At 35.7% G+C, this 17,561-nt stretch overlaps 1 protein-coding gene across 1 annotated transcript in view; it reads right to left on the reverse strand.

Annotated features, from left to right (window-relative positions):
- The window catches only part of snx9 (sorting nexin 9), a 65,862-nt gene that overhangs the window by 16,141 nt on the left and 32,160 nt on the right, over positions 1 to 17,561 (reverse strand). Inside the window, 7 exon segments of the mRNA NM_001127072.1 lie at positions 1,772 to 1,875; positions 2,410 to 2,540; positions 7,095 to 7,212; positions 9,172 to 9,297; positions 10,836 to 10,920; positions 12,631 to 12,772; positions 16,736 to 16,892. Of these exon segments, the coding sequence (NP_001120544.1) occupies positions 1,772 to 1,875; positions 2,410 to 2,540; positions 7,095 to 7,212; positions 9,172 to 9,297; positions 10,836 to 10,920; positions 12,631 to 12,772; positions 16,736 to 16,892 (863 nt within the window).

Consider the following 17,561-nt stretch of genomic DNA (forward strand, 5'->3'; position numbering starts at 1 on the left):
ATGTGATCTTAGAGAGAAGGAAAGCCTAATGTTAGCCCCCCACCCATAGTGATATTAGCTTACCTGACACCCTGGGCCAGTGCCCCTGTTAACAAAAAAATGCACCAGCTCAGGGTATTTCTGCAGAAGTTCTTCAGTGCAATCTTTCTTCCTCTTCTCTTCACAGCAGGCATGTGCATGCGCACTAGAGTGAAAGAGCCAGCTTTTCATTTCTACATTCGGCTTTCACTCTATTGTGCATGTGCCTGCCTGAACTGGAATGAAAAGAAGATGGAAGACTCAGAAGAGGATGGCAACAAAGACCATCTGCAGAAATACCCTGGGACAGTGCAGCTTTTAACAAAAAGGAGCACTGCCCAGGGTATCAGCTAAGCAAACTAACAGCTAAGCAAACTAACATTTTGTCTCTCATAATCCTTGCCAATTGCTACACAGGATATTTCAAACACTCCTAAATATAATTATTCAGGAGAGTTTCAGCTGTCTCCCACTACAGTACAGACCTACTGCAACAGTGCTTCAACAGTTCATATGTTAACCAAGGGGTTGTTCACCTTCAATGTCCAAATCTTATTAAACCACCAACAATGTGCTCAGCTTTTCAGACAATCCAAATTCCATAAAAAATGTAAAAAGGTCACTGTAAAAGCTACCATTCATACCTGTTAAATCAGTCCTTCTGTCTCTTGGATCAGTTTTCTGCAGGGATGGGAGTGGCCTATTTTGAACACTGAAAACTTCCTGTATGTTTACATCATGACATCCAGTCTTTGCCCTTACTTTTTTCCTATTGGACCAAATAATTGGTTGCTTGTGCACTCTAACCAGTTGAAATGTCATTGGTTAATTTCTTCCTTAAAATGGCACAGGCAAACAGACTCAGTATTTCACAAATGTAACATACTGTTATGTTCGATTTGCAGCACTCCGTCACAGGCAAAGATTGTTCCATTAATGTGAACTGTTAGATTTTTGAATGTTGTACAAAGGTTGAACAACCCCTTTAAATGACTATATATACTATTTTAAAATATAACTTGCATATTTAATTTAACACCATCCCTAGTACCCAACGCATTTTAATTTTTATTGGACAAATATGGTGTTTTGTTTTTGTTTTATTTTTTTACTGCTTTATAAATAAAGGATCTGGGCTGTTTAATGCCACTTCACAGATATATCCTCATTTTTAAGGAACACCAGTTACTGCTGAGAATCATTCTTACTTACTATTAGTTGAAAGAGACATCACTATTTTGGTTTTATGAGATGGCATAATTAGAAGCCCCACATATTAATCTATAAAAGGTCCCTTATCCCCTAGAACTTGCAAAAAATCATTTGTTTGCACACATATACTAAAACTGCACATCAATCTGCATCTCCAGAGAGACTACACCCATCCCAAAAAATACATTGCAGCTATATGCATCTCAATAAAAGGGACAGATTCCCTACACAATACAGCGACAGCTGTTTTTTTTTTTTATACACATTCAGACCCTGGATATATTGACATACCAATCTCGTGTCAAAATAGAGAAGGATAAACCTCTGCCTACAAAGTTGCCTTGCATCAGTGTTTCAGTGAAGGCAAAGATGCTCACACATACACAAATATGCTTCATAATTTTTCATGCTCCTACCAACATGGTGTCATATGAAATAATCATGTAATTCATTAAATTAAAAAAAAAAAAAAACACCAACAACAATGTAAAAATTGTAATAATTGTTAAAAATATTTGGCACATAAAAAGAAATACATTACACTTCTGTCATATCCAAGTCTTGGGCTTCTGGCTCCACTGTGGAAAAAATCATGCTGCCAACAATTTCGTCTTTCTCTGCTTTTCTCTTGCCAATTTTCCATTCCTTCCAAAAAAAAAAAAAAATACACAAAAATTTCTTAGTTTGAGATGAATCTTTATTATTTTATTTAGAAATGGGGTTTAGAGTTGAATATTTTTTGAAATGCTAAAATATTTGTTCACCAGTATCTTATACTTAATTATTGTGAAATGTCATTATTGGGCCTGCCATACCTAGAGACAAAGGGTTTCCTGCCTAATCTGTATGCTTTTCTATGCTAGATAAACAGTATAGAAAAGCAGGGGATCTAAGCTATATGTAAATTTTCCTTCTCTAGTAACAAAAGTTATACTGTCAATATTCAAAAGATCGGTGCTGTGTGTATATTTGCAATACTGCAATCAAAGAAAATGAGTGTAAAGGATTACGCAGTACTAAAGGTAAAGATATTGTCTATCGGGTTGATTACACAAGATGTAAACTCATAAACAAGTAATTTGCGTATATATATATATATATATATATATATATATATATTTATACACACACACACACACACACACACACATACATACACACATACATACACACCCCTACCTTCTCATCCCGAAAATTAAGAAATTGTTGGAAGGTTTCGCTCTCCGAGATAACAGGATGTCGACACATCCTTGACATCCATGCTTGTAGCCTCTCCATTCGCATCTTTATGAACTCTTCTTCAAAACGCCCTGCAAAACAAATGGATAAAAAATTGTTTTATTTCCTTAGGTAGACATAAGCCAGATGCAGCTAATGCCTTCCTTTCCTTTGCTGTACCTTTGGGGCAATGGCACACAGCATGTTTTTACCGCATAAATAACAAAACAACAATAATCCCTCTGCCCCACTTTAATTTATAGTTTCTAAAAAGAGATTAATTCTACATTTCTAATTTGTTCCCCCCTTTCGACAAAAAAAGGATTAAAATTTATTAAAAAGTCACTAAGTGTATGAAACAGCTTTTGAAGCAATATAAAGCACTTTAAAGAATAAGTAAACCTTATTTATTTTCTATCAGTAAAATTTCTCTAAACAGCCTCCAGAATTACCTACCTTTGTCCCAGCATTCTGTCTGACCTGGTTCCTCAGTTAGACGTTAATACTTTCCTTTGCTTCCTTGTGCAGAGTGAAGCCCCGCCCCCACTTCCTGTTATGTTCCCTCTTCAATTTGACAACCTGTTGTTGGAGTGGATAGCCTTCTGCGCATGCCTGGAGGCAGCAGGAGCCAGTCTGTGCATTAGCAGGGGTTTTTTTTGATGAGAGAACTGAACAGGAAGTGGGAGCGGGGCTTCACTCTGCACAAGAAAGCAAAGAAAGGATTAACGTCTAACTGAGGAACCAGGTCAGACAGAATGCTGAGACAAAGGTAGGTAATTCTGGAGGCTGTTTAGAGAAATTTTACTGATAAAGAATAAGTAAACTTTTTTTTTTTCTAAGCAATAACAGCTACTGTAAATTGATATTTGTAGCTAATACTAATTTTATGTAATACTGTTCCTTTATAGTGATTATTTTTTCAAAAGTGCAGTATGGATGTGATAAAGGGAAATGCAGTAATCTCAGCTCCAGGTTCAGATATGTCTGTCCAAAATACCTAGACTTCTGCCATAATCACCATATTCCTTATTTAACACAATATTTTGCAGCTGTTTTTGGGACAATGTTTATATTGATTTATATTGATTCTATTTAGTTCTATGATTGTTTTATGCCTTAATCTAAGGTATTAGTATTATTTTGTATTTTTGATTAAAAAACATTTATTGGACATTAGTAATACTGCAGTCTCTTAACTTCCAATTTATTAATGCAAAACACAAGTAAATTTCCAAAAAACTAAAGCATTCCATACTAATCGCCCATTTATTCGGGTTACAATATACTAAAACAGTCCTACATCAGTTCTACATCAGTTATATTTATGAAGATATGGAGGTAGAAACCATAGGATTTCTACCTCCTTCTGCCGATTCAGCCCTGAACATAGATTTTGCTTGGGCGCCATCAATATCTTTTAACCCGCCCGATCGGCGAGTCGACCGATATCTGCAGCCTTCTGCGATATTGCTCGCCTCGCCGAGTTGCCATACATGCACCAAATATTGTACGAAACGAGGTTTTGTATGATATTATCGGTGCATGTATGGCCAGATTTAGGACCAAGTACAAGGTCCTGTTTTGTTATTACAGAGAAAAAGGAAATCAGTTATTAAAATTTGAATTGTTTAAAATAAATAGTCTATAGGAGATGGCCTTGTATAATTTGGAGCTTTCTGGTTAACAGGTTTCCAGATGATACCTGTAATAAAACAGTACCTTGTACTTCATCTTAACTAATCTGTTTAAATCCATATAGGTGGCAAACAATTCTATTTTACTAATTCTAGTTTACTTAATGTTTAAATATATATTTCATAGACAAAGTATAGTTATCCAAATTACTTGAAAACCTATCTGGAAAACCAAGCATTTAATAATAGATACCATACCCTTGTTTAAAAAAATATGTTCAGGCTGACCAAGTTATTTTAAATGTTTGTATAATAACACTGGACAAGACTCACATGTCATTAAATATATTTAGGATAGTCGGATTAATTATTATGGTGATTTTTGCGTTTGTTCTAAGATTCACAAATTCAGTACCCGCACATAGCTGTAACATTTGTACAACCCTGTCTCTGTATTATAATGAGCACTAAACACCCTTGTAAATTTACTGCAGTCTGGCATAATTCCCCTGCATGTGACAGCGAATGCTGGCCTGTTTCCTGTTTACTCTGAGCGACTCATCTGGCACAAAAACAAAAGGAAAAGATTCTATAATAGGAATAGCATGATTTCTATCACAGGCTGAAGGGGAGTTTTTGTCGTACAAAACGGTAAATTGCAAATCAACGTTCTGTAGCTTGTTTACGGGAAGCATAGTTTTACTATGTAGGCATTTTATACAAAGTGGTTTCTATTTCCACCCTCTGAATTTAAAAATAAAAAAAAAAATACTTCAATCAGTATTCCATTGCATAACTGTTCTGAGTTAATGCAATCACAGTGTATGAGATTATTTGCTCTTCAGTTTTCCATTCATATACAGGAAACAGAGCAGCATTCACAGTCACATGCAGGGGAATGGGCTCAGATTGCTACAAAGTCAAAAGGGCATTCAGAGTTCCCTTATAACACAGATTTGGAGTAACAAATAAACATACAGGTTCGAAAAAATTACTATTATTGTTAGGTTTTTTTTCCCCCAGCCTGCTATAAGAAAACAGTTATGCCAGCACGTGATTAATAGAGATCTACTGACTGGTCAAACTAGTACCAACATTTGGAACAGGAAAATCAGCAGTTAATCAGAATATTAAGGTTTTTATCAATAGGATAAAACGTATAAATTTATACATAGCTTATCCACAAGTAAGGGCATAAAACTAACTCATTATATCAGGGTCTCATATGGGTTAATATAGCAAATCTGATACAACTTCTACAGCTGCAGTTTTCCCATTCACTGATACAGGTGTGGGACCTGTTACCCAGAACGGTCCGGACCTGGGGTTTTCCGGATAAGGGATCTTTCCGTAATTTGGATCTCCCTAACTTAAGTTTGTTAAAAATCATTTAAATATTGAATAAACCCAATAAGATTGTTTTGCCTCCAATTAGGGATGCACCAAACCCACTTTTTTTGGGTTCAGTCAAAGCCCCCCAGAAGGATTCGTCTGAATCCCGAACCGAATCCGAATCATACTTAGCATATGCTGATTAGGATTGGAAGGTGTTAACCAAATTTTTTTTACTGCCCATGTAACCCTTTCCAAATTCTGATTACCATATGCTAATTTGGATTCGGATTCAGTTTGGCTGGGACCGCAGATTCGGCCGAAACCGAATCCTTAAAAAAATCCGGGATTCGGTGCATCCCTACCTCCACTAAGGATTAATTATATCTTAGTTGGGATGAAGTACAAGGTACTGTTTTAGAATTACACAGAAAAATTATTATTTGCTTATAAAGAAGTCTATGGGAGATGGCCTTTCCATAATTCAGAACTTTCTGGATAACGGGTTTCCGGACAAGGGATCCCATACCTGTATTAATGAGAATTCAGAACCAGCAAGATTCTTGAATGAGTGTCTAATTTTAGCCATGCTAAAAAGTTGTGTTTTGGGGGAGAACTTCCTGCTGCTGTTATACTTTGAGGGTTACTCTGCCAGTGGCCAATTGAGTAAGCTATTATGCAAAAGTGGCGCCTACTTTTACTTACTACGGAAGTTTTTCTGGGCAGGGCCCTTTTACCTTTTGTATTGGTTGTTTTATAACGATTTTCTGTATATATCATGTATAAATCTATTTACTGTACAATAGTTTTAATTATGTTGCCATTTTGTAAATGTATGTTAATAATGCAATGTTTAGTTACTTTGCACATAGTTCTCTGTCACCTGGTAATTTAATGCTGTGCTGACCTTTGGAGGGATGGAGCTGCTTCCATCTAGCCAAGCACAGCTCTATTAGCCCACTGTCTTCACTACGATTCAACATTAACCCAATACTGAAAAAGTTTGTAAATATCAAGTCATGGATTTGAAGTCATGAATCCAGGACTCACTAAGAATGAGACATCCATGGACATCTTATGGACATCTTTCAAATTGTCTGTGTACTTTACCCATATGCAGAAGGTAAGGTTTATCAGCATATGAAAGAAATTGCAACTTATTTCATTTCTGTTATACCAGGAAAAATTTTCAACAAAAAAAAGTGGCTGCTTCCATTTTTTCTCCTACCCTCCCTGAACTCAGCTCAAACAAAGCTGAACTTTTATCAGTGACAGTTCTGCCTGTGTGAGCCTGTATTCTTGATGAAATGTATGCTGAATAAGGGTCTGTGTGTGTGTGTATGCTGTTTGCAGATTTAAATGTAACTGATTATGTATCAGAGGAAAAATGGCCACTGGGTGAAAGCTGCTATTCGCTTTAGGGAAATGTGATGGTGCTACCAAGGGGATATATGCAGTACAAATAATGCCATTTGGGTGGGGGAGACGTGCCCTACTGATATACATTGTAGGCAAATGTAGGCTTTACATGTCCTTTAAACAAAATGTAAACTTTTATTGCTCCAAAACACACAAAGATAACTTTAAAGACAATGCTATATAGCAATAATAAAATGCAATTTAAATTGTTCATGATGTTTACAGTTTTACAATCTAGATTACTTAAAAAAAAATGTTTACCTGTAACTTGTTTGTCTGGAAGAGAAGGAATAGGTATTGCTAACCCAAATTTAATCAGAAGACGCTCATACAACCAATCAAAGTGCTTATACCTGTGGTTTACTGAACGGTTTGTATTCTAGAAAGTGAGAGTAAAAATACTAATTCATAAATTATAATCAAGACAAGATACTCTGTCACACCCCACAAAGATACATAACAACATGACAATTCATCTTAAGAGCAAAATTTATAGCCATCTAAAAATCATTTTATTAGAGCTGAAAAATCCACATAAACCCTGTTACTTGCGGTGTCTTTTTGCCCTATTCGCCTTTAATGACTGCCACATGGCTACATTTATTTTTATAAACTGTAAAAGTGTTTTCAAAGCAGGGTAACAGTACATTATAATTACATAATAATAACATGAACATAATAATGATATATATAATACATTTTTATTTTTCATGTCGCCTGTACTTTAAGGGGGTTTAACTAGCTTAATTTTTTTGTTATAAGTTTTTATTTAGAGTTTTAACATTTTAACAACAAAAACAACAGTTAAAGGAAAGAGAAAAAGAAGGAAGGGAGAAGAAGAAGGTATAGAGAGCTTTAGTGAGCCTGGCGGGTTTATCCAGATTGTGCAGTTAACCAGGTGTCCCACACCGCACTGAACTTGGCTGGACAGCCTCTGGAAATGTAGACCAATTTTTGTTTAGGTAGCACATCATTGACTAGTTTTTTTCCAGAGGGTAAGCGAGGGGACAGTTGTCGATTTCCAATTTAGCAAAATGGCTTTTTTAACATAAAATAGCAATTGAAAGTAACACAACCGTTGATATGCTGATAACCCCACGTCCTCTAGCACCCCCAATAAACATATCTTTGGAAAATGAATGTTGGGAAAAGCCAATTTTTCATTGATGTATTTCAGTATTGCTGACCATAGTTGTTGAATGGCTGGACACTATCAAAATACAAGAAGAAACGAGCCGACTGCTGTATTACATTTGGGACATAGGTCTGATGTTCGAGGGTATATCTTTGCTAATCTGTGGGGTGTTAAGTAAGCACGGTTAATAAATTTAATTTGGATTAACCTGTCTCTGACTGACATTGTTAGGAATCTGGTCAAGAGCATCATCCCACATTTCATCATCCAGGTCTGGTATATCGCTCTGCCATTTAGCCTTGGCCTTAGCTATGGGGTTTAGGGTGGATTGCCATAGTAGACTATAAAACCACGACATAGCCTTACTCAAGTCCGGTCTATGCAGGTATTTTTCAAGCGAAGTATCCGTCACCTGTATTGGTCTAATAGGGAACTGGGCGTAAAAGGCATGCCTGAGTTGTAGGTAGTGGAAATAAATGGCAGAGGGGAGCTCAAACTCCTCTTTGAAGGCACCAAATTGTTTTAATTCTCCATCCTTCAAAATTTCCTGCAATGTTTTGAAGCCTTTACCTGCCCATTGACTAATCTCGGGCATAGAGTCAAAATGGGCCAGTGTCGGATTGCCCCATAAAGGAGTTTGAGGAGACCAAATTTGAGGGAATTTCTGTGTTTGTTGGAGAGATCTTTGAAAGATCGTAATCACCGTGAGCATTGGGGTAGTGGTGCGGTAGTAGCGTGAGGGGCCTCGGTAAGGGAGTTTAACTAGAAATTCTAAAGAACGTAGGGCCGCAACTTCAAGCATGACAGCCGGGATGTCTGCTGCTGGCGTGAACCACCAGTGTGCATAAACAAGCTGACTTGCCCAAAAATACAGTTTAAAATCTGGCAATGCCAGCCTGCCTTTGGTTCTGCGTGCCTGTAAGATTTTTTATATTGAGGCAGGGATGAACTAGTTTAATATCTGGGTTTACAACTGGCATGTGTGCTTCGATTTTACATATTCTAAAAATAAAGGCTGTAGTTTATTTTTTTTTCTTTATCCTTTAATTTTCCAGTTATAACAAATTTCAACCCACGCTATCTAGCAGTCTTTATATACAATATTTATTTTATTGTGTTGGAATACTATACAGATAGTCTGCAAAATGTATGTCATTAAGACCTATATAATTATACTTGCTTCAATGTCCGCTAATTACTTACTGTTGCTGTGAGCTGATATTCAATATAACTCTTCAGACCATACAATTTGGTTCCCTTGCGAGGATCAGCTACAATGCAGTCATATGTTGAAGTTGGGTAGACCCACATTGGGCCATAATCTCCTATCTACCAGACAAAAAGTATGAAAAAAAAATATTTAAATATAAATGTATAAATAACTAGCCTAATGTCACTTCTGAATTTTCATACAGGATTTTGAACAAATTATTGAATTAATATAAATGTTTAAAACAAATATTCTCTAAACTCCTAACAACTATGCAGGTAAAAACCTTACTTTCACCATTACTAAAACATGCGAGTAGGGTACATGGCTATAACCATTGCTAAATATTTACCTACCAGCATTTTTGTGCTATGCTCACATTTTATTTATCTTTTTATTAGACACTTTATTTTGTGTCTGCAGCTTTTCTAAAGCAAACATGAACTGTTACATGAGCTTTTGCCCTAACAGTGAAGTTACACGAGAAAATATTGTATCTAGTGTGAGGTTTGATATAATATCCTATATTCTCATATTGATATAATCATATATTCATATATACATGTATTTTGAGAACTTTGATGCTTAGCATATCATACTCCATTTTAGAAATGTATCTCCATTTTGTAACAGCAAAATGGCTTGAACATCCCATAATAGTTGTATGAGCTAATGAGGTAGGCCATTTTTGAAGCTAATGAGGTTCTACTCTGCTTTTTTATAATGATTCCTGCACATACACAAGGGGTATAAAAGCTATGATCACGTAAGGATAAACTGAACAAGTTTGAACTTCCATTGTGGTTGTATCCCTCTTGTTCCCGTATACGTCTTTTTACTGGCAGGAGGGCTCCCACCGATTACTACATTTACAGTTTGCAGTCAGGAACCCTAACATCTAGAGACGCACCAAATCCAGGATTTGGTTAGGGATTCAGGCAAGTGCCTGGTCAAACAGAATCCTTAAAGGAATACTGTCATGGAAAAACATGTTTTATTTTCAAAACATAGTTAATAAAGCAGTTAATAAAGCTATGCAAACAGTGTTATTTAGAAATAAAAAGTATCATTTTAAAATCACATGACTTTTGGTCACATGAACACAGAAGTATAAAAAATTTTATGTGCTACTCTTTCGTTGCCTAATTTGCATATGGAAATTATAATTTGGATTCGGTTTGACATTTGGTGGAATCTTTACGAAAGATTTGGGGTTCAGGTGAACACAAAAATAATGGATTCGGTGCATCCCTAATTGTATCTTTTTTTCAAGATACCTGTTATACAGGGTGATTTATAAACAATGGGCAGCACAAGCAAATTCGCCAAGACTTTATAAATGAGCCCCTACTAAGTACTGTGATGCAATTTGAAAAATGCTCATGTAACTGTTCTACAAAATCTACAATTATCCTTATTAATAAAATAACAGAAATCTATGGAAAAATGTTTCAGTGAAGAGAAGGCTGCTATTCCTGTGCGGAAGTACTAACAACAAGTGCTTTTAATTATACTAGAATCAATAAATTGACTTTTTTTTTTGGGGGGGGGGCTGCTTGATGTCAGATATTGTTGGAGGAAATGTTTTAATATAAAAAAGGAAAAGATATAAAATATTTAAAAAATTGTTTCGGTTTCATACAAGCAAATAACTCACAATAATTGGAATTTTCTCTTTGGTTTTTGGTATCTGTTTTGCCATGAGATATTGATCAACTCCAGATTTTGCAAAACCAGGAAATCTACAGGAAAAAAGGACAAACATTTGGAAACATGCATTTTACAATGACTTATTTATTTATTATTGGGAGTTACACTCATTTTATGAACTACCTACCTTATTAAGGAAAGAGAAAGGATATCGGACTGTATAAGTTAAGCTGGCCATACACATGCTAATATAATCGTACAAACCAGTTCTCTTTTAATTAAACACCACACAAATATATTTATACATAAGCGGGGGTTATGTAATAAAAAAAAACACTTAGTTTGCCTGGTGAATTAATTGGGTACCTGTTTAAAAGCAAATATCTCATTGGTTGTTATAGGTTACAGCACCTGGGCAAATGGAGTGACTTTTATTATATATAGGGGGAATGCACATAAGGTAACTTAAACACAAGATGTACTGTCAGCATGTACCTTCAGCATTCCAGTATGGAGGTATAATATGGTAGAAAAATACCAGGCTGTATTCCTCTAGCAAAGCAAAGTGTAGGAGTTCTTTCTCCAGGTTTGTGCTCTACTATTGTTTCTGCCCCACTGTTATTACTCTCAGCTGTTATCTGTATTACATTATCCAGTATGCCCCAAATATATGGAGATGTCATCTCCCATAGAATCCATTTTAAGCAAAAAAAAAAGTTATTTATTTCATGATTTGCTTTTTATCTGTAATGTACTGGATGTTAGCTAGCTATTATTTCAAATAATAAATCCCATATCATACTGTTACGCTATATTTTCACACCCACTATTAACAATAAAAAAATAGCTGTATAAAACATACAACTCACATACAACCCAGTGTAAAATTGCTAGTATGAGTACTGTTCTACTAAGGTAGTGCTCCCCAATAATAATCCAACCACCACTAACAACTGGTCATTGTGAATGAGAATACAATGCAGGATTTATCTGGGATGCAAGAACCAAAAGCCACCAGAATTTCTATAGAAGTCAAGGGAAATGTCTCAGAAACTTTATTTTCCCAGTTTATTAAAACATTTAAGATTTTCAGCTGTGTGATTCTCTCTTCTATGCAAATTTGTTTGCATGAAAAAATATAGCCACAAATATTCTGTTGTGTTTCTTCTTAAATAAACTAGTGCTTGAGGGAAAAAAGAGAGAGCAATCCTAACTTTGAAATTTAGTTATTAGGCCTCTAAGTATTTCCTAAGTATCGAGAATAGATGGATTAGGCAAATTTGCTTGGTCGTGAGAAAGTGGTGGTTACGGTCGGGTGAAGGTACGCTTTTTGCTGACCCAAACCAGTCATGACAGCTCTAAACACAACTATATTTGTCACCTGGAATGCTAGAGTATACAGAAAAACTATTAGATATACCTGTCACTACATCTATTACTCAATAACATCTATTAATCAGAAGATTAGATTGAAATTAACTTCTATTTTTAAAACACTACATCTAGTAAGCAGGCAAATGCTAAAAATAAAGGGTTCGGTTAATTCTTGTCTTTATTTACTGAAGACACCATTATCGTCCTGTTGTTTGTGCTGCCCAGCTAACAGTCTGCAGGTGTGTGCACAGCTTGAAGAGATCATATATATCTAGATGAATATTACATCTAAGAAATACAATCACAGTACAGTATATTTAATGGGAAACATTATATTATCAGTTTATGCAGGGGATGTCTGCTTCTTCACATGCATCAAAGCATAAAGATAGCACTGAGCAATGAACAAAACAATCTGGTCACATTACTTGCTAAGAGGTATCTTCATGGATGCCGGGCGCCCCGCTCCACGCTGAGCTGCTCCAGTTTCAGATGTCTCTGAACCAAGGTAACCCGGAGGAGAAGATTTGGTATCATCCCAGTCATCATCCCACTCATCGTCATCAACAGCTAGAAAATAAAACATTTGATTATAGAAAACATACATCAGGGTGAGTAACTGAGATTACACATAACAAATAATAAATATCTGAAAACTGTCAGGTAACACTTAACTCGTACCTTCTGGGCAAGGCCACATGGGTGTATTGTCAGCCTGCTGATAAGCACAGGCTGACAATACAACTGGACGCTTAAAAAGAATCTTCTTGTTGTGCCTACACCCTGAACCATTGAATTCCCCAGGGTGCAGATACACACAGCCGATATCCAGACTGACAATACTCCTGTGTGCCCTTGCCCTTAAAATGTTAGGGTTATACTCAGCAGTCTTCTCATGGAAAATAACAGAAACCAATTACTAGGAAGAGCTGGTTCTTACTATTTTAATGTATTGTAATAGTGTGCTTTATTGCATACTGGATCATATCTATGCATTCTGTCAAAATACTTATGCTTCATATACAGTGTGATACCCACACAGAATAAAGAATTTAACTACCCCAATTTTTTCAATGCGGCTTAGTGTTTAAGGATCAGTATAAATATTTTGTGATCTAATGCCCAATGAGCAGAATTGAAAGCAGAACATCTATCCATGATACTCTATGCACTAGCCATTGTACGAAACAATAACTACGAAAGCAACATAGCATAAAATAGCTGATAACAAGCCTGTTAAGAGGAATGCAGAGCATTGGGAGATCTTGCTGGAGTCTGGCTAGAGATGACTTGTTACCTTATACATTTTTTTCTTTTTAGGTCAGATCAAGGAGTGCAGAAAGGGAAAGGCAAATATTGTTTTTAGTATTGTTTAAAAATATATTTTTTTTAAATTAATCCATAATGGGTAAGTTTGCTTAGAAATACATTTGAATTCATTGCAGGATATTCAAACAACTGCACCAAAAGATAAGCCAATGAGCTAATAAATTGGAGCACAAGTTGAAACCCATGCAGTTTCAGGCATTAGTTTTAAAATGAGGTTATAGTTTCTGAAAGCTCTTATCAGAATGTAAACAGTTAGTTGTGCTACTCTCACAAATATTCACTGGTAAGTCCCTCATACGATACAGAAAGGATTGTTCCTGTTTAACTCTGTATTTTAAGATTAATGTGAAAGGAAACTGTTTTTGCCGAACTGGGGGAGCAGCATCCTGCGGTTTACTGAAATGTAATCAGGAAAATAATTTGTCATATAAATGTGTTAAACAAATGAAATTTATAATTAGAAACTATTTTTAAATGCATAAACATTTATGTGGATGTGGTTTCATCAATAATAAGAAGAATGATGATCTTTTTTTCCATTTCTATTTATACTCAAAGGGTCACATAAAAAAAAGATAAGAACATTGAAAAGATTATAATGATTATTTGAGGTGCTATAGTGTTATGCAGTAACACCTGCTCTTATGTTCATGGAGTGTTAACTCCCAAATGTATTTTTTTTTTTTTTTTAAAGATTTTATTTTGCATATTTTATATTTCCAACAGTTCGCCCAAATGTATTTAATAGAGTTCCCAAAATGAATGCCCTGATGGGTTACAACCATATCCTGTTATGAAATTACTTGCTACTGTAAGTAGAGTTTGTTTAGTCTTTGAATCCTTAAACTCTTGAGTTTTTGTACCCTGGATTCGAGATTTTGTCATATCCACATATAGTTTGAGCAATAAACCTGTAAGTTAAAAAACTACACCACGTGTTTCACCTTTGATGAAGTCACTGATTTTATGACTCACTTAATCAGCTTCCAGTGGTTTTGAGCATATTTGAGTAATACATGTAATTAGCACAATACATTTTAATTATGGGATTCCTTAATCTTTGACAAAATTATGAGGTTAAGAATGTAGCACATGGAAATTGATTTAGGTGGAATTGCTCCTAACTACAAACTATAATTTAAAAACTATATTACATTGCTTGTTGAGGATTGTTTGTATATATCATTGGCTTTATTTAAAGGAGAATGTAAGTCAAAATTTAAAAAGCATACTGCCCAATAGTCCTCCTATTGTTTAGTAAAAACCCCACACTTTTGGCTCACCTAATCAAATATTTACTTACTCACACTTACTTCACATTTTCTAGAACAGGCAGCCATCTCTAAAAAGGTATTCTCCCTTCCTTTCCCTCCTTGCTTCATACTGCACATGTGTTTCAGTCCCTCCCCCCCTCCCCTCTGCCAGATCCGCTTCTGATTGGCTGGTGGGCATGTGTAGCTCAGAACAGGAGACAGGATCAAGTTACACACATGCTCAGAGAATAGGAAGGCTGCCGCTGGCAGCCTACAGGAAGGGAAGAGAGATTTCAGTGATGTCACTGTAGTCTTCACACTGCTGTAGGCTGCTGCCAGCACCATATCTCAGAGAAGCAAGCAGGGATCTGGGAATTTAGATATGCAGTAAGTACTTAAAAAGAATGCCTTTAGACTTACTTTTAATTTATATTAACCTTTCATTGTCCTTTAATGCATAAATAGAGAACTGTATGACTATCCAAGAAAAGAGTTGAAGTTTAGTAAATAAACTGTTCCCTTACCAACAAAATCATGTATCATTAAAGGACATGTAAATCCCCCACAGAGAATGCAATCAGTGAACAGCCTCTTTAAAATCTTTAAAGCAACAGTAACACTGAAAAATGAAAGTGTATCAAAGTACTTAATATACTATTGTCCTCCACTGGTATACGTAGTGTGTTTGCTTCAGAAACCCTACTATAGTTTATATAAACAAAGCTGCTGTGCAGGCATAGGGCAGCCATTCAAAAATTAAAGAAAGGAGAAAAAGCACAGGTTACATAGCAGATAACAGAAAGTTGCATAGTTTATCTATCATCTCCTTATGTAACCTGTGCCTTTTCTCATTTTTTTCCAGGTTAAATGGCCGCCCTAAACTGGTAAAAGCTGTGTGTTTGCTTCAGAAAGACTACTATAGTTTATACTGTATAAATAAGCTGCTGTGTAGCATATTTATTTCCTATGTTCAATAAGGTTCTTTATTTTATTTCTTTTTAAAAGAGAATGAATCCTGGAATAAAGAAAGTTTGTCAAACTGTTCCTTATTAGCCCTCCCTCCTGAAATGCCACATTAAAAATTATTTTTTCAGTACCTTTAACACGCACTACTGCTTTTAACATTCTCAGTATAGCAAACTGTGGGCACCATTTTTCTTTTGCGCGCTTCACTACCCCCAAGCTTTTCAGTCATACTGCAATTGTGCCTCCCTCGAGTGACAGTTGATTAAGTTGTGTGACCCACTTGTCATCGCTATACAGGAAGAAAGTAGTGAACTTGCCCAGAGTTCCTGACTTTTAGGGCACACACATGCACAGATAATCAGCTCTATTCTGCTACAGAAGGAAAATAGACTTTGACCAACAGCTTCATGGTTCTTGTAAAATAGATTCATGCTTCTGAATAACTCCTCCAGTCCTCCTGTTATGTACATCTAAATATAGTGGCCAATAATGTTACCTTTTTATTATTTTTAACTTTTCATTGTCCTATAACTGGAAAGCAAACCATGATCATACACTTCAGACAAAAAATTCCTTTACTGCCTTTACACATTTAAATAGAGGCTTCCATATTTTCCTAACCTCTTTTCGTAAATATTTTGAAGTTTACAATTATGGTGAAATCTAACTGCCTGCTGTGCCATAGTAAATGAAACTCTGCAGTTTGTGTATGATGTGAAGATGATGAGATCAAGACAACAAGTAACCTTTAGGTATTAGAAAGCTACTACTGGTTCTTAGCTAGTAATAGATTTAATATGCTGTGTAGGAGAAGTATCCTATTATGTGCCCACAGAAAACAACGAAACCTATTTTAAGTCAGCAAGTGGCAGATATAAATCTCATCTCTCAAAGATATACAAGTCTCACGACAGATTCAAGCTTTGAGCAGTTCAGTGTAATAGTCAGTCAGCAAAGTGTTGGCACATTGATTTGTGTGTCTTACCTGGACCCTGATAAGCTTGTGGATGCCCAAATGCTGAGCTAGATTCCCAGTTATTTGTTGTACTGTTTTTTTGATTCATACCCCATGGATCACCAGCATTGTCTGTAGAAGACTTAGGTTCATTCCAGGCTGACCATGGGTCAACAGCATTTTTTTCCTAATTTGAACAAAATCAGATAATATTAATCTTGTGATTCTTCATACTGGCATGTAGTTCTCATTTACTGGGATTGGTACCAGGAAATGCACAATGCAGTGCCTTGGCAACAGGAGGCCCCCAGGAACTCTAGTTATAGTTCTATGGCATACAGTAGATTATGCAAAAATAAGCGAAGTTGCACTGAGCAAAGCAAATAACTGTAGCTAAAAGATTCAGGCACAGTGATGTAGAACACAATAAAAAAAGGAAACAAGTTTGTGCTCATGTATAAAAAAAAAAAAATATACTCCACATTACTGTGGGGCAGCACTTACATTAAATTATTCATTTATAACAGAATAAATTAATGTTTTAGTTCCTGTGACATAATTCTCTCTGAGAATAAATCAAATTTGTGAATTATTGTGATCTGGAAAAAATAACTTGAAACAAGAAGTATATTTTGTCAATCATTAAACACAATACAATGCCCTTGAACTGCACTGCATATAAAGTTGCAGTTTTATAAAATAGTTTCTCCTGTATTCACAGGACATTTTGTAACTTTTCTCCCTGGGTAATGAATTTTCAAGCCTCCATGATCTTTTGGCAGCCTTGACATTCTACATTCAATTGAAACACAGCCAGACACAGAAATCATGGTCCTATGTCTTAGACGATAGTCTC

The sequence above is a fragment of the Xenopus tropicalis genome, chromosome 5, assembly GCF_000004195.4.
Source record: "Xenopus tropicalis strain Nigerian chromosome 5, UCB_Xtro_10.0, whole genome shotgun sequence".
NCBI lineage: Eukaryota > Metazoa > Chordata > Amphibia > Anura > Pipidae > Xenopus > Xenopus tropicalis.